Source organism: Mesoplodon densirostris, chromosome 2 (genome assembly GCF_025265405.1).
Source record: "Mesoplodon densirostris isolate mMesDen1 chromosome 2, mMesDen1 primary haplotype, whole genome shotgun sequence".
Classification (NCBI taxonomy): domain Eukaryota; kingdom Metazoa; phylum Chordata; class Mammalia; order Artiodactyla; family Ziphiidae; genus Mesoplodon; species Mesoplodon densirostris.
Genome location: NC_082662.1, coordinates 98,227,139 through 98,252,588, shown reverse-complemented (window position 1 = coordinate 98,252,588; position 25,450 = coordinate 98,227,139). Strand labels below are relative to the sequence as shown.

General features: G+C 39.6%; 1 protein-coding gene across 2 annotated transcripts in view; it reads left to right on the top strand.

The window, feature by feature from the left end:
* The first annotated feature begins 323 nt into the window (after window positions 1-323).
* WDR47 (WD repeat domain 47) overlaps window positions 324-25,450 on the top strand; it is a 56,785-nt gene continuing 31,658 nt past the window's right edge. The window contains exons 1-4 of one of the 2 annotated variants that reach the window (XM_060090214.1): window positions 324-569; window positions 15,905-16,071; window positions 19,376-19,459; window positions 24,099-24,183. In XM_060090214.1, coding sequence (XP_059946197.1) covers window positions 15,914-16,071; window positions 19,376-19,459; window positions 24,099-24,183 — 327 coding nt within the window. In that variant the 5' untranslated portion in view covers window positions 324-569; window positions 15,905-15,913. Of the gene's footprint in view, window positions 570-618; window positions 727-15,904; window positions 16,072-19,375; window positions 19,460-24,098; window positions 24,184-25,450 lie in introns of those variants that run through there. The other variant, XM_060090213.1, reaches the window with a different exon arrangement.

The window sequence follows — 25,450 nt, the reverse complement described above, 5'->3', positions numbered from 1 at the left end:
ATTCGGAGGAGACAACCCCCTCCGCCCTATTTCGGGACGCGGGGTCACCAGCCACCAAAGGGTCTGCGTGCCGGCTGCTGGTCTCTCACGCAGTCGCCGCACCGGCTTTTCCTTCGAGTCCAGCTGGTCCTTGGAGCGCTAGCGGTGAGCCGGTGCACCAGACCAGTCCCCACCGTGCCCTGGGATAGCGCCCGCTCAGCCGACTCTCCCTTCGACGCAGGCACCTGCCTGGCCGCCCCGCTCGGCGGGGTCCTGAGGCGCCTCGGGGAAGCGCGGCGATTGGCTGCGGCTCGGGGCTGGTGCTCGGCTGCAGCGCCGCTTGACAACCGCAGTGTGTGAGAGGCAGAGCGGACGGTCGCCGGCCCGGGAGGGGGAGAGGGGAGGAAAGACAGACTGACGAGCTGATGGATTGACGCGCGGGCGGCTGGAGGCAGGACCGACGCCGAGGCCAGACCGCCGCCCTCACACTCCCTTTCCAGCCCAGAGCCCGCCGCTTGGGGGCCCCGTCCTCCGGCCTCCGCGCCGCTTTCTCCTCCGCGGTTTCTCCGGGCTCGTCCCGGAGCCCTCAGGTGAGCGACTTCGGGAGGCGGAGGCGGAGGCGGGGTCGGGCCGCGCTGCACACCTCGGGTTGCCATGGTCACCCGTCACCGCCTGTCACCACTTGACAGGGCTGCGACCGTGGCGACCCCCAAGGGCGGCGTTCGCGGCCCCGGAGAAGGGTCTTCGGTAGGTTTGGGTGCTGACTGGGTGGCGACTGGGGTCGTGGGTGAGGCCCCGGCGCCGACGGATGGGGGCCAGGCCCTGACGGGAAGCCGCCGCTCCTGAACCACACCTTTCTCTCGCTGCCATCCCGGCTCCGGGGGCCGAGCGACGGCCCTCGCCCTGGCACCGCCCGCCCCTGAGCAGTAAGCCAGCGCAGGGTTGGTGCCCACCTCGCTGCTGCTGCGGGGCGGGAGGGCGGCTGACTGCGCTGATTCTTCCTTCCTCGCCCCTCTGCCGAGCCCGAGCGACAGCCGAGGGACGCGCTCGCGTCCCTTTCTGGGCACGCCTTGGCCGGGAGGAGGGGAGAGCGCTGCGGGGCTGGGGCAGCCCCGCGGGGGCCGGGTTTGGCCCTTCTGACGTCAGTGGTCAGTGGCAGCAGGGTTTTGGGGGTCTGGGCGGGGTCGCGGAGGGGGGCAGCGACTGGATTTGGAACTCGGGTTGGACCGGTGCCCCGGGGGCGTCTGCGTAGGAGACACGGGAACTGGAGCTTGTAGAACTCTTAGGGTTAAGCCGCTTTCTTATGTTGGGGAGAAAGAGATTGGGGCTGCAGCTCTGGCACGAGGCCTTGGGTGAAAGGGGCGGGGGCAGGCAGGGGCGGCCTTTGACCAGCATTTGATTTTTTTCTTTTCTGTACCCAGAGGTGCAGTCAGTAACCACGCATGGTATCTGAGCAGAGTGTTTTTGGCAACTTGGTTCTCTCTGCATAATGAAGGGAGAAGTCTTTGTTCCACCCGCATTCATAGGTTGTGATCCTAACACTTATTTCCCTCCCTTTGCTGCGGACTTCTTAGAATGCTTCAAGAAGTTAATGGCACAGAGATTAACATGTAGGCTTTAATATGCTATAAACCTTTTCTTCACAGTAAATCCAAGTAGAATTTTTTTTTGTCTCCAGTGTTGGTACGTGTTGCCTTGAAATTTTACTAGAAAGGAGAAACGCCTAAGAGCCCATTTTTCTTTATATGACATATTCTTTGGTCTCGTTTAGGAGGAAAATGTAATGAACAGTTTTACCTTAGGTTTCAGTGGGTAGATTGCTTCCACACAGGAAAGAAAAATTATTTTAGTGACCAACCAATTAAGCCATAACAGTATATTGTTAGGGGAAAAACACACACACTTGAATTTGATGCCATTATGGATATGTAATTTTTTTGTGAAGGAATTTTAACCCGTTTTCTTCCCACCCTCCCACTTCCTAATTCTTGTCTTTTTCTTTTTTTTTTTTTTTTTAAGTCAGTACTAGGAATGTATCATAAGAGAGCAGGGGTACTATCTTATGTTCCTAGTTACATAATTGTGTTCAGCCTCTTTTTCTGTTTGTGAAATCGAGTTTATCAGTTAGTTACTTACTAAATAGTGTGTGATATGCTTTGATATATGCTGCAAAATAAGTATGAAAAGATGCAGTTTTCCTCAGTAGCTCAGTAAGCTGGAAATCAGATTTCTAGGATTTAAGTTTCCCTTTGCTACTGATTGCAATCTTGGAAGAGCTACTTACCCTACTATTGACTTAATTTCCAGATGATAGTACTTGCTATTGTATTAGTCTGGGAATGAGCTCTGAAGTTGAACAAAATAAAGTATTTGAAAGCACTTTGGAAAAAAATTTAAGGCATCTGTTGATTACCTTTTAACAGAATGAAGCATTGACATGGCTAATTAAAATTTTCTGCATGATCTATTTAGCATGTCTAGGTCCAGGGCCTTACAGTGGCCTTAAAAAGGCTCATGGAAACTATTAAGATGCGTCTTTACTCCGTGGCAGAGGTTCTTTATTACTGTGGTGACATGTTGAAAAGGGTGTTTCCTCCCTCTATGTGGGTCAGGATTGCTTTCCTGCTTTCAGTAGGATGTTCTCATATTTTAGAAAATAAGGCTATGGCCAATAACTCTTACTTGAATTTCATTTGGTGTTAAATAATCCTCAGTGTGCATCATTGGTTTTTGAATAATCAAGAAATAGCTTACTTTATCCCCCCTGACCTTTGCTTTTCAAATAGAAGTGTTAGCGATAAGCTGCAATGTGCCAAGAGATAAATCTGTCGTCACAGAACATGGCACACACTCATGGAGTTGTCATCAATTTCACGTGAAGAGTTGGATAAAAAAGTGTTTTTATATTAAACAGAAGATATATGGAGAATGTAATATTCACACTAATTTCTAGGTAAAATTCAAAGACTTCAAAGAAATTTTATGCTTATGGGCTCTGTGGGGATGGGTTCAGTTTCTTCTGTCCTTAGAGAAAAGTTTAAGAAGCATTGCCTTAGACTTACTCAGCTAATAAATGACAAATCACTACATAGGACAGGAAATAAGATGAATTCCGTTTTCTAAAACTTTGACATTAGCCTCAAGATTACTTGAATCCTAACTATCCTCTCTTTGTTTTCACCCCGTATATGTTAGAATGTTATAGTGGAAAGGTCACAGGATTTTAGACCCTGTCGTCCCATTCTTGCTTCTGCACTTTTTGCAGTGTGACCTTAGACAAGTAACTGACGTCTCAGAGTATTAGTATAGTCATCTGTAAAATGAAACTGGAGAGTTGTGAGTGTTATATAGATGATGGATGGGAGTATTTAGCACAGGATCTGACATAGTGGATGCACAATAAATGTTAGTTACTTTTTCACAATAATGTTACTTTTCCCTTCCCATCTCTGCATGTTAGGATATTAACAATCCTTCAGACCTATTCTTAGCAAGATACCTCAGAACTTCTATGGCATTTTATTTGTAATTTTTAATGATACTCTTTACTTTATATTTTATGTATATTATTTTTATACAGAAGACTTTAATCCAGGTCTTCAGGTTATAAATCCAGTGCTGACCATGTCTGAGAATACTTTATTTTTTTGCCATTTAATTTTGAGACCATTACATTGAATAGCCAAAGCTTACATATTTCAGCTGATTTTTCTTCCTTTTTATTTTGAGTTTGTTTTTGTTTGTGTAAAAAGATACCTTACAAAACACCACACCCTCCCTTAGAAGCCCTTGTTTTGTGTTTTATCTTCTTGTTCACCATAGTAACTCAATCATTGTATCCCAGGGATGCAGCATCATGCCAGCACATAATAGACACAAGTATTTTTAAATGAATACTTCAAACATGTTACCACAAGTAGGAGTCTCTCCATGTGGCATCTTTAACATAATTGATCTAATCAGGATTCCCAGTGTTTCAAAGTTACACCTAAATTTTTTTTTAAAAAACAAGGTAAAAAAAAAAAAAAAGGGTAAACTTTTTCCAGAGTAAATTTTTATACTTTATCTGTAGCACAGTAGCTCTTCCATAGCATGTTATTAGCAACCCTAAGGACAATGCCCTTACCTTATGAATTCTAAAGGGGATAAATTTATATTTTTATTAATTTTATTTTTATTTTTTTGCCGTACGCGGGCCTCTCACTGTCGTGCCCTCTCCCGTCGCGGAGCACAGGCTCCGGACGCGCAGGCCCAGTGGCCATGGCTCACGGGCCCAGCCACTCCGCGGCATGTGGGATCCTCCTGGACCTGGGCACGAACCCGCGTCCCCTGCATCGGCAGGCGGACTCTCAACCACTGCGCCACCAGGGAAGCCCCAAGGGGATAAATTTATATTGCACCAATCACATGCTTGCCACTCTACTAGGAGGTTGATCCCATTTCACAAGTCAACACTCTATTTTATAGAGAAACAGTACTACATGAAAAAGGACATAAAATTTTTATACTATTTATAGTTGATATCTTTGATTTAAATAATGAATTCTATGAAATGAATGAGTTTCTATGATTAAGTGCCATGTTTTGTGACTTTTGTTGATCTATTGAAAAAGAAAATGGAACTTACATAAAATCTTTGAGAAAGCTTTATAGAACTGAGCTAAAATTGGTGCCTTAATGTCCATTTTGGTTTAACATTTTTTCCTGTTTGTTTATTTATCCATTTTCTTCCAGTTTTATTGAGATATCATTGACATATAGCACTGGATAAGTTTAAGGTGTACAGCATAATAATTTGACTTACATACATTATGAAATAATTATCACAGCAAGTTTAGTAAACATCCATCATCTCATATAGATATAAAATTTAAAAAATAGAAAAAAATATTTTCCCTTGTGATGAGAACCCTTAGGATTTACTCTCAACAACTTTCCTGTATAATATACAGCAGTGTTAATTATTTTTATCATGTAGTGCATTACATTCCTAGTACTTGTTTATCTTATAACTGGAAGTTTGTACCTTTTGACAGCCTTCATCCAGTTCTCCCTTCCCCTGTTCCTTACCTCTGGTAACCACAAATCTGGTCTCTTTTTCCTATGAGTTTGTTTTTTTGTTTTTGAAGTATAATTGAAGTATAATTATTGAAGACTGTGTTAGTTCCTATTATATAACATAGTGATTTGATATTTCTATACATTTCAAAATGATCACCATGATAAGTCTAGTTACAATATGTCACCCTACAAAGATACTACATAGTTATTGACTATATTCCCCACACTATACATTTTATACCCATGACTCATTTGTTTCAGAACTGGAAATTTGTACCTCTTAATTTCCCTCACCTATTTCTTTTCTCCCCCAACACCCTTCCCCTCTGGCAACCACCTGTTTGTTCTCTATGTATAACTGTTTCTGTTTTATGTTTTTTAGATTCCACATATAAGTGAAATCATACAGTATTTACCTCTCTCTGTCTGACTTATTTCATTTAGCATAATACCCTGTAGGTCCATCCATGACAAGACTTCATTCTTTTTTATGGCTGAGTAATATTCCATTGTGCATATATATGTGTGTGTGTGTATATAAAAAATACACACACACACACACACACACACACACACACCCCACACCTTCTTTCTCAGTTCATCTACTGTTGGGCACTTAGGTTGCTTCCATATCTTGGCTTTTTTAAATAATGCTGCAGTGAACATAGGGGTGCATATATCTTTTCTAATTAATATCTTCATTTTCTTCAGATAAATATCCAGGAGTGGAATAACTGGGTCCTATGGTAGTTCTATTTTTAATTTTTTGAGGAATGTCTGTACTGTTTTCCATAGTGGCTGCACCAATTTACATTCTCACCTACAGTCCATGAGGGTTCCGTGTTCTCCACATCCTCACCAGCACTTGTTATTTGTTGTCTTTTTCAATAATAGCCATTCTGACATGTGTGAGGTAATATCTCATTGTGGTTTTGATTTGTATTTCCCTGATGATTAGTGGTGTTGAACATCTTTTCATGTGCCCGTTGGCCACCTGTATAGCTTTGGAAAAATGTCTGTTCAGATTCTCCACCCATTTTTTAATCAGGAATCAGGTTGTTTTTTGATGTTGAGATGTATGAGTTCTTTGCATATTTTGGATATTAACCCCTTACTGTATATATTGTTTGCAAATTTTTGTAAATTTTGCTGTTTACATTATTTTGAGAGCTTGGAAATAGAATTGGGTTAGTCTTCTTTCCAACTTTAGGAAAAGCTTTTTTTTTTTTTGCGGTACGCGGGCCTCTCACTGTTGTGGCCTCTCCCGTTGCGGAGCACAGGCTCCGGACGCGCAGGCTCAGCGGCCATGGCTCACGGGCCTAGCCGCCCCGCGGCATGTGGGATCTTCCCGGATCCGGTCACGAACCCGTGTCCCCTGCATCGGCAGGTGGACTCTCAACCACTGCGCCACCAGGGAAGCCCTAAAGCACTCTTTTGATACCTTGGCTTTAGGTGTGACAGAAAACTATACTAGAGATTTCATCATATAATGAAAGGTTAAATTGTGTTCTTAGATAAAGCATACCTTTTACCACAGATAAGGTAAAAACACACAAACAAATAAGCAAATAAAGAATACTATATGAATTTATATGAATATTCACTTTGATCTTAGTTGATGTAGCATTAATTTGTGATTAGAGTCTAAAATTAAAATTTTTGGTATAAATATTAATCTTAAAACAATTCTACATTTCTTATTTACGTGTGTTTTTATAGGTTGAAATTTTGCTTAATAAACATTTGAATGTTTACGATAAGGTGCTGTGATAATTTAAGGAATAAACTATTTAAAACTCCTTTGGGACTTCCCTGGTGGCATAGTGGTTAAGAATCCACCTGGCGATGCAGGGGACAAGGGTTCGAGCCCTGGTCAGGGAAGATCCCACATGCCGTGGAGCAACTGGGCCTGTGCGCCTGCACTCTAGAGCCCGCGAGCCAGAACTGCTGAAGCCTGCGTGCCTAGAGCCCGTGCTCCGCAACCAGAGAAGCCACCGCAGTGAGAAGCCCGCGTACCACAACAAAGAGTAGCCCCCGCTCGCTGCAACTAGAGAAAGACCACGCGCAGCAACGAAGACCCAACACAGCCAATAAGTAAATAAATAAATAAATAAATAAATAAATAAACGAACATCCTTTATCTTAAAAAAAAAAATTAAGTGTGGTTTATCAAGTAGGGTTAGGAAGTATATTTTATTGGACCTGGAGAGATCTTTTAAAATAAAAAATAATCTTTAATTTCATTTTAGTTCCTGACACAGTTGAGCTAATAATTCTGTCTCTCTAGCTAAAAGGGTATGTTTAAAAGTCTGGTTAGATTGTTATTAATGTAGACTTATAGCTTGTTTACCCACCCTATTGACATTGTTTAATAGAAAAATAATTTGATCATAGAACTATGGACCTCTGTTGGAATAATTTTTATATATTATTTCAGTAAAATGAAGGTTTTTCATTTTGGCATATTTAGATGACTCTATCCATTTTATGTTTTTCCTTGCTTTTGTAAAGTATTGATGCCCTTCCCTTTCTTGGGAATCAGTGTGATACAGTAGGAAGAGCTTTAGAATCTGGTCAACTTATGGTTCCAATCTTGTTCTAGGGTTTTAACCTTTGTCTACTGTATTTTCTTCCTTCCTTCCTTCCTTCTGTCCCTTCCTATTTGTATCTCTCTGTCTCTCTTTGCCTCTCCTCTATGTCTCTTATTTCTTTTACTCTTTCACAGTCAGAAATTCTAATTTTCATTGTTACAAAGCTTAGGATATGAATTGGGGAGGAGGAGGCAATTTCTTGTCTGTCAAGGTAAGGCAGCCCAGATGTTTAAGGAACTAATGAAAAATTGATCTAAAAGTTAATCTAAATATATATATATGTTTTCCTCCTCTTTGCCCCTTTGTTTTGTTACACAATTAAATAGCTTCCCTCAGGTACTTTTAAGAGATTTGCTGGATGGTGTTGACAGGGATGTTGATATCAGGATTTATGTCCTGACACACTTCTGAAAGAAGTATTCAGCTGCTAGTGAGATGTTCAGCCTTAATATAAATACTGGGCTAATTTTTTAACCTTACAAAGCTTAGTATCTTCATCTGTAAAATGGGGATGAAATTGCCAATCCTGTAAGATTGTTATAAAGATCAATTAAACAATATAAGTAAAGATCCTAGAATAGTTTTTGTACCCAATAGTTTTTGCATTGTACATATAGCAGTTGATCCTATCTTTGGGATTCTATTCTACCTGGTACCTTGATATAGAAGAGAACTTTTGAGATCTAATTCTATAATTTTTTTTCATTTTCACAGTTTTTTCTGTGTAAAATTAAAAATTTTATTTATCTAAGAAATGTATGTATAAATGTACAAGTAATGCATGAATATATATATATTGGTTGTAAACCATTCAGATAGTACAAATGATAAAGAGTAAAAAAACTCCCTTCAACCCCTTTCCCTTCCTAGTTCCCTGCCCTCTATCCAATCTCATTCCTCTCTTCAGAGGTAACCACTCTGAACAGTTTGATAAGTATCCCTCCAGTCCTCTTTGTCATTTATTTAGACACAGAGATATTATGCCTTCCCTTTTAAAAAAGATAAATTGGCCTATTTATATTCATCCATTCAACAAATATTTATTGATAGCTGTATTGTTCTGTGATGTGCCTTTTTATTAAGGTACAGTAGATCTACATCACTGCATTAGTATTCTATAGTGTGAATTTACCATAATTTAACAATTCTCCTATTGATGAGAGCTCAGTTTATTTCTAGTTTTTCTCTATTACGAGCAAATCTTAAGGAACATCTTTGTATATGTATCTTTATATATATTTGCAAGTATTTTTGCAGAATAGTTTCCTAGAAATAGAATTGGAATCGGTGAGTCAAAGAGTATATGCATTTAAAATTTTCACAGATGAAAATTTCATGCTGTCAAATTCTCTTTCAAAACGTCTGTCCCAGGACTTCGCTGTTGGCACAGTGGTTAAGAATCTGCCTGCCAGTGCGGGGGACACGGGTTTAATCCCTGGTCTGGGAAGATCCCACATGCTGCCAAGCAACTAAGCCCATGTGCCACAACTACTGAGCCTGTGCTCTAGAGCCTGTGAGCCATAACTGCTGAGCCTGCACGCCCCAACTGCTGAGCCCATGTGCTGCAACTACTGAAGCCTGTGTGCCTAGAGCCTGTGCTCTGCAATAAGAGAAGCCACCGCAATGAGAAGCCTGTGCACCACAATGAAGAGTAGCCCCCGCTCGCCGCAACTAGAGAAAGCCTGTGTGCAGCAACAAAGACCCAACACAGGCAAAAAAAAAGGAAAAGTCTGTCCCAATTTATATTCTTAACACAGCGTATGAAGGGGCATTTACACTCTTGCCAACACTATATATTATCAGGTCTTTTTAATTTTTCCATAAATGGTATCTTTAATATTACTAGTGAAGTTGAACACCTTCTCATAAATTCTTTGGTTATTTGTAGTTCTGTGAATTGTCTGGATTTTTTGCTTATTGTTCAACTGGAATTTTGGGGGAGATATTGATTTGAAGATGCTATTTTTATGTTCTAGATGGTAATCACTAAGCTGTTTATATGTATTGTATTTGGTCCTTCTTTGTCCTTTGCCTTTTAACTTTATGGCAACTTCTGTTAAATAGAAGATTTACATTTTACATTTTTAGTGCCAAATTTAGCAATTTTTAAATTTATCTTTTCTGTTTTTTAAAAAAATTAATTAATTTATTTATTATTTTCGTTGTGGTGCACAGGCTTCTCATTGTGGTGGCTTCTCTCGTTGCGGAGCACAGGCTCTAGGCGGGCAGGCTCAGTAGTTGTGGCGTATGGGCTTAGTTGCTCCGCGGCATGTGGGATCTTCCCGGACCAGAGCTCGAACCCGTTTGTTTCCCCTGGATTGGCAGGTGGATTCTTAACCACTGCGCCACTAGGGAAGTCCACCTTTTCTGGTTTTTATGTGAATCAATTACACAGCCTGTGTCTGCTTATCTTGTGCATTTTTAGTACTTTAGTAATTAAATATGTTTTTTAAAATACTTGTGGGTTCGAATATGCAAATAATTCAAATACTTTAATCTCATAAAGAAAGATTGAAATAATATTTGAATCCGATCTGAGAAGAGGTCTCAGGTTATAAAAGAAATACAGATCACTCTGAAATGTTATTGCTTCATTATATACATAATGAATACATTATATTCATTATATTTCTAGTTCTTTCCAGTTTTTTGCAATTGGAAATTCATTACTTATGTTTCATGTATAATATTTCAATTTTTTGGAATAGGTAATAATTGTACATGGTTAAAAATTGACAGGGTACAAAAGGGTATATAGTGAAAAGTCTTCTTCCATTTCTATTCTTTATTATTCAGTTTCCCCTCTTGGAGGCAGCCATTTTTATCAATTTCTTGTGTCTTTTTCCAGAGATATTTTATGCATATACACAACATATTGTTTATGTTAATTGATTCTTTTCTTTTTATAGCTATATAAAGCTGCACCTGCTTTAAACATAATTTGTTCTTCACACCAAAAATCATTCACAGTTCCAGAAGGTAAATTAAAATAATTGATGAATAGAGAACAGCTGTCAACAGTAAGAAGGGACACATGCTGCATCCATGTTAGCTGATTAGCAGACGTGACAGAGCCTTGCAGTTAGAAGGGCTTTTCTTTTGTTTGTTTACTTAAATGATCTAAAACAAGTCTATTTTCTTTCTTCTTATTAAATTGACCTAAGGATCAGAGACTTCTGATTATTCCAGACTTGCTATTTCCCCCTAAGAATATATACTTCCTGTTACTGAAATGTGAGTTAAAACAAATTATAAAAGTTGAAGGGAAATCATAGAAATTAGCCAAACTAACCCTCTTATTTTATGTATGAAGAAATTGAGGCCCATAGAAATTGTGACTTGCAATGTCACATTTATAGTCCTGAAGGACCAGACACTTACAATTAAATGATCTGGCAGCAACATAAGTTTTTGGAATGCTATTTTATTAAAGAGATAGCTAGCAAGTTTTTTCTCACTCTTTCTTTCTTTCTTTTTTTAAGGAAAAAGTACCATAGTCTTATGTTGCAGTTTGATATTTTATGAAAAAGCTTCATAGTACTTCATTTCCTTATCTGCATTTTTGCCTGTAAACTGGAATGGTAAAGGACTGTTGTTCAGCGTTAGGCACTCTGTAATTCTTGGAAGGTTAAAGAAAGTGGTGTTTATTGTTTAGGATGGAGATGGGGATTAATGGAGCCTTTTTATGCACTTTTTTCTTGATTATAAAATATTTAGTGGCTGTGCCTTAATTCCCTTAATCTTATGCTTCTGAATCGTTCTCAGCCTTATGCTTCTGAATCATTCTTAGGCTTGTGCATTTTTCTTCCTTTCTAATCTGTATTATAAGTAAGTAGAAGAAGAACCTCATTGCAAAGGAACATTTAAATATCTATTTATATTTGGCTAGAAAGCTACCACTGATATATTTTTCATGAAACTTTTTCCGTATCTATGTATGGAAATATACATAGAAATCAATATATTTCTATTACCATTCTTTTTTTTTCTTATCTATTGTTAACATTTTACCTTTAATCTTAGATTTCTAAAAATAATTTTATTTCTTGCCTTCTCATACATTCTTCTAATTTTGATTTGCTAAGATAGTAATCAGCAGGAGTCCATATAGAGTCGCCATCTGGAATTTAGTTTCTGTAGGTGTTAATTGTATATTAGTACTAAAATACTAACCACTTTCCAGCTGGTTTCCAGATATATTTATTTTAAAAGAAAACTCTTGTTTCCTTACCTCACTTAGTCCAGATATTGAATATAAGTAAACATTTATTTCTTAAAGGAAAATTCATAGCATTCATGTTTCTGTGATTTTTTTTTACAGTAAATCTATCATTTAATATGGAAATACTGAAACACTCTGATTCCTCCTCTCCCATTTTGTTTTCTGTTTTCAGTGGAATACACTTTATTGTTGGTCCTATATAAATTGTGCCTGATGAGTAATTGTTCACATGTACCATGGGCTGGCAGGTCTACCTAAGATGTTATCAAGGCTGACTTTGGATAAATAGTCAGATTAAAGGGCCAGAGCTTTATCCTTTTGAAGGGCTTTTTTTTTTTTTTTTTTTTTGGCTGCATCACGTGGCTTGTGGGATCTTAGTTCCCTGACCAGGGATCTAACCCATGCCTTCGGCAGTGAAAGCACAGTGTCCTAACCACTGGACCGCCAGGGAATTCTCTTGAATAGCTTTTAGAACAGTTGCAAACAAAAGCATCTACTCTGTACTTTTTTAGAGACATTTCTTCATTGATTTTTTTTGCTTCTTAAGTTAATAAGTGTTAATTTATAACACCTATTATATACTGTACATCTGATTAAAAAATAATTTTAGTGGTTCCTAAGCTAGTTAAATCTTACTGATTTGTAGTCCCCCTGGTGGGGGGGAAGAGGCATTTATTATTGAATTCTACTCCTCTGAATTAGCAAAAAATTCTAGCTTTGTAGTGATTAATAGTTTAAGGAGATTAAAGAATGTTCATGAATCATGCTTTTATGTTATATTTAAAAATATATACATATCTAATTTCTAAATTATATAGCTAGGATTTTGGAAGCCTCTACAAATGTTTCAGTAATACAGGGTGGGTTACAAAAGAATAATTCTAAGATATAGTCATTACGTTATGTGTCTATGTTTTATGTTGTATCCAGCAACAGTAAAGTTTATAAGAGTTAAAATTCTGGATTGGGTGATTAAAATATCATACTTTTCTACTGGGAATTCCACAGTATAGAATTAAAACTTATCTTTTTAAATGAATTTTTTAAAACCCTGAATAATTCTAGGGTAATTAAGATATATTTTTTGTATCCAAAATCTAGATATAAAGTCAATGTAAAATATGTATCTGTAAGAATATACTACTTCTTTTTCTCTTAGGCTTTATTAATCAGAAATGATGGCAGCATGAAACTTGTGGGACTATTGCCATAGATTCGTAGTAACTCCAGAATTACTTACTATTAGACTGAATGTTGAATAATATGAGGCCTATAAAATGTTTAGTATCATTGGATGTATTGAACATTAGAAAATTATAGTCTCAGTTCTGTATTAAGTTGTGTGATTGGTATATGGTGATTTAAGTGAAGTGCCCTCTAAGATTCGAGGGGAGTTTACAATTAATTTTCTGAGCGTTAAATTAGCAAAAGCCATTCTTTTCTAGTAAGAATTATCTGAAGATTTGGGGAATGCTAAAATTGCTAATCTCAGAGACACAGTTCTGAAATATGATCAGAATTTATTGAATGGAAATATCATTAATTTTATTGTACAAAGTGTTTTGGACAAAGTCTATGAACAGAAGGGTGGTCAGCTCAGAAGATAGTAAAGGGAAACCCAAAGCATGAGGAATTGGGTGGCTGGCCTGTTGGGGGAGAGAGATTTGTGAGTTGTCTGTTTCCTGAGGTAGGCATGTCCTTATTGTGGAGATGGATGTATGAGATTAGCTTAGTCTGATGTCATTAAATATTTGAATCATAATTATTTTTCCATGCTCTGTCCCTTGTTTACTCTACCACCTTCTCCACCTAAGAGAGAAAATGTATTCATCTGATGAACATTCTAGTCTGCTAGATGTTTGTACTTCTCATTATGAAGAAATAAATTGTCAAAATAGTAGACAAAAAATAAACCCATGTGCATACATGCATACGTTTATGTTTCTGTGAATTTGGTTAAAGATAGGTCCTGTGAGAAGATAATCGGTCCTGTGAGAAAGATACGCTTACAGTCTGTTTCATCTGATGAGGTTTGTTTGCAGCTAGTCCGCTTAGCTTGCTAGTCTTTTGTACTGCTCTGAGCGTGAACATTTGAAAACTGCAGCAACTTAGGCCATTTAACTTGTGTGGCCTCATCTTTAAAATGAGAATGTTGATCTAATGATCTTCAGAATTCCTCCTAGTTCTAATTCTTGAATGAATTAACCTGTGTGCTCAATTGTGTCACTGCAGACTTACACGTGAGAGAAGGGATTTGAGAGAGCTGAAATATCACTGATGTTTAGGTTGGTAGTACCAATATGACTTAAAGTTGCACATTTTAACCAACCTTGTTTTGTTTGGTTCCAAAGTATAGGGTACAACATTTTACTTGTTGCTGCTACACTCTATAAGTTTCTTAAGGACAGAGCCAGTGTGTCCTGAATACAGGATAGTGTCTATCACAGAGAAAAGACAATAAGTGCTTATTGAATTAGTGTGTAGGGCATAGCCAAACATGGTTTGGTTATTAGTGACTTTTTAAAATATTCTTTATTATGGCAAATTTTAAGCGTATGTAGGAGTAGACAGAATAATATTGTCTTAGTTCATTTGGGGTGCTATAACAGAATACCATAGACTAGGTGGTTTATTTATAAAATTAATTTATTGCTCACAGTTCAGCAGTAGATGCTGGAAGTCTGAGATAAGGGTGCTAGCATAGTTCCGTTCTGGTGAGAGCCCTCTTCCCGGTTGCAGACTGCTGAGTTCACATTTTATCCTCACAGAGAGGGTTGAACTAGCTTTCTGGGGTCTCTTTTATTTTTTATGATGATGATGATGATGATGATTTTTTTAGGAAGAGCCCAAGGGCCGCAAGCGGCCGGGAACCCCAGCCCCCGCCCCCGCGCCGAGGGTGGCGGAGGACCCAGAAGCGGACGCGTTCGGTGGCACGCGCGTGCCGCCGCCCCTCCGGCCCCCACGGCCCCCCGGGAAAGGGGCCCACGGGGCCGCCCTGCGACGTCCACAGCCTCTCGGTCCGCACCCGCCTCCCCCTTTCCCCGTCCAGCCCATGGGCGAGGCCCACGGCGAGGTGGGGAGGAGGCGCGGTGCGCCGAGGTCGGGGCGCCCCCTTCCCTCTGGACCCCCTTTTCCTCCGGCGGGACGGGCGCCTCCGCCGACCGACCGGCGCGGGCCGGTTCGGGAACATGTGCGCCGAGACCCGCCGCCGCTCCCATCGCGCGGACGGTGGGCAGCCGCCGAGGGTGGGCCGAGGACGCCGCCAGCGGGGTGCTGGGTGGGGGAGTCCGGAGAGCGAGGGAGGGAGGAAGGAAGAAACGGACGCCGAGCCCCGCCCCGGGCCCCGCCGCCGCCACCGCTGCGGCGGCGGGAGCGACAAACCCTTGTGTCGAGGGCTGACTTTCAGTAGATCGCAGCGTATGATTATTATTTTAAAAAAAAATTTTATTTGGCCAAGACGCGCAGCATGTGGTATCTTAGTTCCCCGACCCAGGGATCGAACCTGTGCCCCCTGCAGTGGAAGCACAGCGTGTTAACCACTGGACTGCTAGGGAAGTCCCTGTGGTCTCATTTATAAGGGCACTAATCCCAATCATGAGGGCTCTGCCCTCATTACCTAATCACCTCCCAAAGCCCCCACCTCCTAATACCATCACTTTAGGGGTTAGGATTTCAACATATGAATTTTGGGAGGACACCAACATTTAGACCGTAGCAAATATAATGAACCTTCATTTACCCATTATCCTACTTTAATGGTCGTGATTATTGTTTTATCTTTACTTCCTCCCACATGCTTCTTCTTGTATTATTTTGAAGCAAATTACAAACTTCATATCAATCCATTGTGTATCAAAGATAAGGACCTAAAATGATAGCCATTCCTATATCACACCTTAAAGAATGACTTGGTTTTGACAAATATTACATTAGTTTCGCTTAGAATAACTGTATTAAATACTTCCAAGAAACTTATGTGTAGTTTTCAGGTAGTTAATAATGCTTAGAAATAATAGAACTAATTTTTGTTTTTGTTTTGTTTAATATTTAGGTTATCAACATGACGGCTGAAGAAACAGTGAATGTAAAAGAGGTTGAAATCATTAAGCTAATTTTAGACTTCTTGAATTCAAAGAAGCTTCACATTAGTATGTTGGCCCTTGAGAAGGAAAGTGGAGTCATAAATGGCCTATTTTCAGATGATATGCTTTTCCTGAGGTATGATTTCATTAGCACTGTGAGGTTTGTAGCTCATTCCAAGAAATGTTAAGTATTAATAAGATAATAGGTACAGTATGGATAGACCTCTGTAATCGTGAAAAGACAAAGTATAGTTTTTTATTTTTTTTTATTTTTTATTTTTTTGTGTGTGGTACTCGGGCCTCTCACTGATGTGGCCTCTCCTGCTGTGGAGCACAGGCGGTCGCACAGGCCCAGTGGCCATGGCCCACAGGCCCATCCGCTCCGCGGCATGTGGGATCCTCCCGGACCGGGGCACGAACCCGTGTCCCCTGCATCGGCAGGCGGACTCTCAACCACTGTGCCACCAGGGAAGCCCCAAAGTATAGTTTTTTAAATGTTTATTTTTATAAAGAACGTTTACAAAACAAAGTTTTCTGTAGAATGTTTTCAGGAGTAAGATCCAGAGATTCATTAAAAAGAGGCACAACTCTATTGTGTTTGTGGCATCATCATAAAAAATATTTGGGCTTCCCTGGTGGCGCAGTGGTTGAGAGTCCGCCTGCCGATGCAGGGGACATGGGTTCGTGCCCCGGTCCGGGAAGATCCCACACGCTGTGGAGCGGCTGGGCCTGTGAGCCATGGCCGCTGAGCCTGTGCGTCCGGAGCCTGTGCTCTGCAACGGGAGAGGCCACAACAGTGAGAGGCCCATGTACCACAAAAAAAAAAAAAAAAAAAATTTGATTAAGAAATCAGAGACTCTGTAAAGTTAAAAAAAATATTTCTGAAATACCTTTTTTATGTTATAGAAGTAAAACATACTCGTTATATAAAATATTCTTTGTAGAAAATATAGAAAAATAAAGAAGAAAAATCAGCCCACCATCCACACATACTACTGATAATTTTCTGTGCATATTGAAAAAAAACCAATTCTGTTGTATTTAGAATTGTGTATACTGCTTTATCCATTAACATTATAAGAATTCTCTATGTGATTACAAATTTATGCTTTGAAAATGTTCGATCTACTTAATTTCCTAATGATTCCCCTATTTTTAGACAATTAAATTGCAGTTTTTCTTAAATACATGCTCTACTGAGCATCTTTCATACATGTGACTATTTCTGTATCTTGAATTATTTCCTTAAAACAAGATTCTTGGAAGTGGAATTACAGAGCAAAAGGGAGTTAACATGTTTGCCAAAATGGAAAGCTAAATATATCCTTCCTTGAATTGGATAGAAAAAGAAAAACCCTAATTTCCAGGCAGAAATGTATTCTGTGCTTATGTGATACCAAATGTCCTTGATAAGGAGTACAGATTCTTGGATATGTAGCATTTTGTGACTAGGAAAGCCTTAAGAAATGAAGTGTTTCTAACTCATGAAGAAGGAGCTTTTTAAAAAGCTTTATTATATTAGAGTTTATTTAAACTCATTGTACTTCCCTGTATTAGATATTATGAATGTCATTCAGCCCCAGGGAGCTTAGTCAACGGTATAGTCAAGAACCAGTACTGAGGCCGTATTCTTTGGGCTCTGTCATTGCTACTTCTGGAATTTAGCAGTGGCTCTCAGATATCCCCCTGCAGAAACCTGATGGTTTGTTATGAAGTTTTACTGGTCTTAGGTGAAATTACAGGATAGTAAGTTTTTCATTAAACTAAATGTATTCATCTTAAAGGGCTGCCGGCCTTTGAAATTGTGTCCTTCTTACTTTTGAAATATTAAAATGTCCCTTTAGGGCTTCCCTGGTGGCGCAGTGGTTAAGAATCCGCCTGCCAATGCAGGGGACACGGGTTCCAGCCCTGGTCCGGGAAGATTCCACATGCCGCGGAGCAACTAAGCCCGTGCGCCACAACTACTGAGCCCGTGTTCCAGAGCCCGTGAGCCACAACTCCTGAAGCCCGAGCACTTAGAGCCCGTGCTCTGCAACAAGAGAAGCCACCTCAATGAGAAGCCCGTGCACCGCAACGAAAGAGTAGGCCCCGCTCACCGTAACTAGAGAAAGCCTGTGCACAGCAACAAAGACACAATGCAGCCAAAAATAAATAAATAAAATAAACAAATTTTTAAAAAACCTTTAAAAAATAAAATGTCCCTTTATAAAATGATTATGATACATATTGTGATTGCTTTTTATTAATATTCATTCTTTGTCGAATCAAAAGTTGGCAATCCTTTGTCGATCTTCCTGCCTGTTTTTTTTTTTTTCGGTTTAAATCTCTAATGCGCGCAGTGGCAGCGGGGGTGCGGCGGGGGAGGCTGCGACCGGAGCGCTGGGGAGCAGTGCCCAGTCCGCTGGACAGATAGCTTATCAGGCCCCGCAGAGGCTCCAGCTTCTGCTCCCGAGGGTACGCTGAGCTCTGCTCCCTCCACCACATGCGCAGCCAGGGGAAAAAGTAGAAACAACCCCAGTAGATCTCCTCAGCCTCCAGCGCCACCTCGTATCTCCTCAATCCCAACATGTCCTGGGTTCCGAACGTCTCCTGGAGTGGGGCTGAGGGGTTGGTGCAGCCTAAACGCCCACCCTCCCTGGCTCCACCCCGGAAAACTTCCTGCCTATTTTTAAATTTTCTGTTCTAAAAAGCATAAATAGGGAAATTACTTTTATAAAAGAAGAACAGTAATGCGAATGCCTTATAACTTTTAGAAGTTCCCGTAGACTACTTAAGTAGGATGAAATATGATATTATTCATTACTATTTTCATTCTCAGAATACAAACTTTAGTGTTAAATGACTCAAAGATGTTGAATTCACAGTTTAGAGCAGGGTTTTCAACCTCAGTACTGTTAACATTTTGGGCCAGATGGTTCTTTGTTGTGTGAGTGTGGGGGTTTTCCTGTGCATTGTAGTGTGTTTAGCAGCACTTCTGACCTATACCCTGAAGATGCCAGTCGCACCCTAGTTGTGACAACCAAAAATGTCCCCAGACAGTGCCAGATTTCTCCAGGGGGCAAAACTGCACCCAGTTGAGAACCAATGACTTAGTGAGACTGGAACATACCAACACACTGGCCCCGAAATAATACAGAATAACTTTAAACTATAAGATTAGTGGGGAAATAAAGAAACTTTTAGACTTAGTTCAGTGTTTTTACATAGGTTAAAAAAAACATTTTAGAATGAGGAGTGGGTGCAGATTCACAAATTCTTCTCATATAGCATATGTTGTTACACATGAGTTGTGAGGAAGTTTATTATAGTGGTTGAGAAACCAAGTAAAATGTTATTCTCATTACCTGCTTTGTGAAGTTCTAATGCTATCTTGTCATCTCTTCTGCTTTTAATTAGTGTAACACAAATTTGATAGCATGTGTGGATTTTTCTTTATATAGGCAGCTAATCCTTGATGGTCAATGGGATGAAGTTCTTCAGTTCATTCAGCCTCTAGAATGTATGGAAAAATTTGACAAAAAAAGGTAAGATTTCATCTGAATTTTTTAGTGTCTTATCATTGGTAGAAGATGAGCAAAACAAAACAATAAACAAAAATTTAGGGCTTCCCTGGTGGCACGGTGCAGTGGTTGAGAGTCCGCCTGCCGATGCAGGGGACACGGATTCGTGCCCCAGTCCAGGAAGATCCCACATGCCACGGAGCGGGTAGGCCCGTGAGCCATGGCCGCTGAGCCTGCGTGTCTGGAGCCTGTGCTCCGTAACAGGAGAGGCCACAACAGTGAGAAGCCCGCGTACCGCCAAAAAAAAAAAATTTAAAAACAAGACTATTAGCTTTCCTAGCAAATAGTACACTCAATCCCATTGAGTTGGAGAACTTCTAGAGGACAGCTTGCATGTACTTCAATTAGTTGAACATCTGATATATAAACCCCTTAGTCAACAGTGTCTATATATAAAACATCACAAGGGCCATGTCTGAAGCAGTTGTTTCTTCATGATAGTACAAAGAATATAAAGATGTCATTCCGTTGTTTCCTGGCCTCCATTATTTCTGACAAACAGTTATCCTTAATTCTCTTGTATGTAATGTTTCTTTCTTTCTTTTCTTCTTCTACTGGCTGCCTTCAAGATTTTCTCCTTGTCATTAGTTTTCAGCAGTTTGATTTTGATGTGCCTAAGTGTGATTTATTTGTATTTTTTCCTGCTTGGGGTTTGCTGAGCTTTTTGGATCTGTAAGTTTATGTCTTTCATCAAGTTTGGGAAGTTTTTGGCAATTATATCTTCAAAAATATTTTCTGCCCCTTTTTCTTCTTCTAAGTATACAATATTAGACAGATTGATATTGTTCCACAGTTTTGAGGCTTTGTTCCTTTTTTAAGAAAAACATTTTTTCTGTGTATTCTTCAGTCTGGATTATTTCTGTTGATTTACCTTAATGTTTATTGACACTTTCTTCAGTTGTTAGCAATCTGCTCATAAACAATGAATTTTTCATTTCAGATATTGTACTTTTTGGTTGCAGAATTTACTTTTATTTATAATTTTTCTCTGAGATATTCCTATCTGTTTGTTCATTGTGACTGTACTTCCCAATAAGCCCTTGAACATATTTTTAGTAACTGCTTGTTCACTAAGAGTCCTTATTTGCTAATTCCAACTTTTAGGTTATATCAGGCTCAGTTTCTATTGATTGCGTTTTCTCTTAACTATGAGTCACTCTTTTTTCACGTTTAGTCATTTTTTAATGTATTTTGCACATTGGGATTCATTGTTGAAACTCTGGATTTCTGTTATCTTCCTTTGGAAGGTACTGATTTTTATTCATGCAGGGAGTTTACTTTGTTGTACTTCAGAATGCAAACTCTGTCCCTCACCTAGTGGACACCAGATGAAATCTCTGCTCAGTTATTTAGCCTTCAATCTGTTGCTTTCCCTGGGCTCTTTGGAGTCTCCCTTGCATCTTCAGTTTTAGGGATGACCAAGGATTTAGGCACAGTTTATACAGTAGATTTTGGTGTATTTTTCATTGTGGCTTCCTCTTTTTTTGGATCCTCCTACCCTGCCCACCACTTTTCAGCTGTTCTGGCAGCTGAACTTCTCAAAAGCCTGACTTCTCCAAAGCCTGTAAAACTGCAGCTTTCTGCCTGAGTTCTAGCTCACACTGTGTGGACTGGGGAGTGCCCTCAGCTGGAAGGCCTTATACCCTTCAGTCTTACCCCCTAAAGTTCCCTTTTTCAAGGATTGACTTCCCTCTAGTTATGCCAGCTTTTTTTTTTCTTCAGTGCTTTCAAATATTTTTTGTATTTAATCTAGGGTTTAATTGTTATTTGCAGAAAGGTTAGCCCGGTACAAGTTACTCCACCATTATCAGAAGTGGAACCTCATGTTAGTTTCTGATTCTCCGTAAACCATGCTATTTGATACCTCTTTGCCTTTTTTTTTTTTTTCTGTGGTACGCGGGCCTCTCACTGTTGTGGCCTCTCCTGCTGCGGAGCACAGGCTCTGGACGCGCAGGCTCAGCGGCCATGGCTCACGGGCCCAGCCGCTCCGCGGCATGTGGGATCTTCCTGGACCAGGGCACAAACCTGTGTCCCCTGCATCAGCAGGCGGACTCTCAACCACTGCGCCACCAGGGAAGCCCCCACTCTTTGCTTTTATACATTCTTCATTTATCTGGGATACTGTTTCTTACATCATCTTCTGCCTTTACATAACACATTCTTGATCATCTTCCAAGAGTCATTTCTTGTAAGACCCTCACTATTTCTGGTAGACCTGGTTTCATACTCCTTTGAAATCTTGCTGAATCCTATACATATTTCATGCAATTTATTAGATGACATCTTCTTTTTTTAAAAAAATTGAAATATAGTTGATTTATAATATTGTGTTAGTTTCAGGTATACAGCATAGTGTTTCAGTATTTTTGCAGATTATATTCCATTATAGGTTATTACAAGATATTGGGTATAATTCTCTGTGCTATACCATTAATCCTTGTTGCTTACCTATTTTATGTATAGTAGTTTGCCTTTGTTAGTCTCATACCCCTAACTTATCCCTCCCCATCCCCCCCCTCATTTTGGTAACCACAAGTTTGTTTTCTCTGTCTGTGAGTCTGTTTCTGTTTTGTATATATATTCATTTGTATTATTTTTTAGATTCTACATATAAGTGTTATCATATAGTATTTGTCTTTCTTTGTCTGACTTATTTCAGTAAGCACAATATTCTCTAGGTTCATCCATGTTTTTGCAGATGGCAATATTTCATTCTTTTTCTGCTTCCTTGTGTGACTTTAAAAAAATTTTATTGAAGTATAGTTGATTTACAATGTTGTGTTAGTTTCAGGTGTACAGCGAAGTGATTCAGTTATACATATATCCACTCTTTTTTAGATTCTTTTCCCATGTAGGTCATTACAGAGTATTGAGTAGAGTTTCCTGTGCTATACAGTAGGTCTTTATTAGTTATTTATTTCATATAGAGTAGTGTGTATATGTCAATCCCAATCTCCCAATTTATCCCTCCTCCCCTTCCCCCCTGTTAACCATAAGTTTGTTTTCCACATCTGTAACTCTATTTCTATGTAAATAAGTTCATTTGTACCACTTTTTAGATTCCACATATAAGCGATATCATATGATATTTGTCCTTTTCTGTCTGACTTACTTCACTCAGTATGACAATCTCTAAGTCCATCCATGTTGCTGCAAATTGCATTATTTTGTTCTTTTTTATGGCTGAGTAATCGTTCATTGTGTGTGTATGTGTGTACACATGCATGCAACGCACCACAGCTTCTTAATCCAGTCATCTGTTGATGGGTACTTGGGTTGCTTCCATTAGATGACCCTCTTCCTGAAGGCAGGGATTTTGTTTTATTGGACACATATTTGCTGTTACAACAGTGGTTGAAAGAATGACTGTGAAGTTCATTATTATTTTCTTTCAGCCCTTAGAAACACTTTTCTTTAAAGTGCTTAAGGCATTCAACTTTTTTTTTTTTTTCGCGCGGTACGCGGGCCTCTCACTGCTGTGGCCTCTCCCGTTGCGGAGCACAGGCTCCGGACACGCAGGCTCAGCGGCCATGGCTCACGGGCCCAGCCACTCCGTGGCATGTGGGATCTTCCCGGACCGGGGCAAAAACCCGTGTTCCCTGCATCGGCAGGCAGACTCTCAACGACTGCGCCACCAGGGAAGCCCTCAACATTTTTTGATTCATAGAGAAGTCAGGTAGACACTCCCTTCCCCTCTCTGAATAATCCCTTTTAAAAAGTTTTAAGTCTGTAGTTATCTTATGGTTTTTTAGCAATGTTGTTCATTCCTTCCTATCCTTTCAGCTCTATTTTTATTAGACCTTTCTCATGTTTGAAAAGAAAAGAGGACATATTTTGGGAAATAAAATATTTGGAATATAAAGGATTTTGATTTCATATTAGGTGACATTTGACATCTTCCATGAAAACTTGATTGCTTAGAATTAATATTGCAAATAGAAATCCTTCCTTTGAGTATTAAATTGTGATTACTTGCTACTGAAATTATTTTAATTATGGCTTCAGTGTGATCAGCTTTGTAAAATAATTAAAGAATTTTCTGAAAGCAAAGGTACTTACAGTAACTTTTAAGTACATTTGATTTATGAGACATTGGGAAATTAATTTTTTTAAGTCTTTTTTTATTTTTTATTTTTATTATTTTTTTAAGAAGATGTTGGGGGTAGGAGTTTATTAATTAATTTATTTATTTTGGCTGTGTTGGGTCTTCGTTTCTGTACGAGGGCTTTCTCTAGTTGTGGCAAGTGGGGACCACTCTTCATCGCGGTGCGCGGGCCTCTCACTATCGCGGCCTCTCTTGTTGCGGAGCACAGACTCCAGACACTCAGGCTCAGTAGTTGTGGCTCACGGGCCTAGTTGCTCCGCGGCATGTGGGATCCTCCCAGACCAGGGCTCGAACCCGTGTCCCCTGCATTAGCAGGCAGATTCTCAACCACTGCGCCACCAGGGAAGCCCCCTAAAGTCTTTTTTTAAAGAAATAATTAGTCCTATAAGAAAATCTTGGCTTGTTCTGCTTTAGGAACTTGAGTTTCATTTCTAGTCTTCGACATTGCTATAATTCAGATTTTAATCATTTTAATGTTTCATATTTTATTTTTCACAGGTTTCGTTATATTATCCTGAAGCAGAAGTTTTTAGAAGCTTTATGTGTTAACAATGCAATGTCAGCAGAAGATGAGCCCCAGCATGTAAGATTTTTATTCCTAAAGGTTTGCGCCACAGTCTTGTTCAGTCATAAGTATTCTATTCACTAAAGCAAAAGATTAGTACCATGAGTTTTCAGAGTTTTTATGAGCAGGTATGGGGCAAGATCTGCTCTTTTGCAGATGTAGTACTTTCAGTCTGTAGTGCTTCTGAATTTGTTCTGTGATTTAGGCAAAGATGATAAATGAGTGGCTGTCTGGTTGGAGAGTGTGTGCTCCCCTCTTGTTTAAGGTGATATAGATAGCAAAAGATGTTTGACTTGATGACTCTACATCATTGCTTCTTTTCTTATCCCAGAAGTGGATTATGTTTACTTCCTCTTTCTGTCTTTTCAGTACTTTCTTTGATCCAGAGGTGTGTTTTTTAACTCTTTTTTTTTTTTTGGCTGCACAGTGCAGCTTGTAGAATCTTAGTTCCCTGACCAAGGATTGAACCTGGGCCCTCAGCAGTGAAAGCACAGAGTCCTAACCACTGGACAGCCAGGGAATTCCCCAAAGGTGTTTTTTTAATACAGTGTGTATTTTTAATAACAATTTAGATTTAATGATATTAAATTATTTTTGATTAGAGAGATACTTTTAAAGTTTTAATATTCGTATTGTTGCATCCAAAACCAAAGAAACTTTTATTAAGTGCCAGTAAGTAATCATTGTAATAATAGAGAAATGTTTGCAGATAATGATGTTTAAAAGAGGAAAGAAGGACTTCGCTGGTAGTCCAGTGGTTAAGACTCCATGCTTCCATTGCAGGGGGCACGGGTTTGATCCCTGGTCGGGGAACTAAGATTCTGCGTGCTGCATGTTGTGGCCAAAAAAAAGAAAAAAGTGGAAAGAACACTGGAATATTAGTCAATAAGAATTTTTATTCTGTCTTCGTCACTAACCAACTGAATTACTTAGGTTAAATCTGCACCCTATGCTTTGTGACCACCTAGAGGGGTGGGATAGGGAGAGTGGGAGGGAGGGAGACGCAAGAGGGAAGAGATATGGGAACATACGTATATGTATAACTGATTCACTTTGTTATAAAGCAGAAACTAACACACCATTGTAAAGCAATTATACTCCAATAAAGATGTAAAAAAAAAAAACCAAAAAAACCGCACCCTAACTTTTCCCACAGGTAAGATATAGAAGCTGTGCTATGCAAGCTCTAAGGTTCCTTACATCATCAAAGGCTTATGATCCTAAGATAATATTCACTATACAAATTATTGTAATTTGTTTTTCAGCTAAGCTTCCTTTTGTTCTG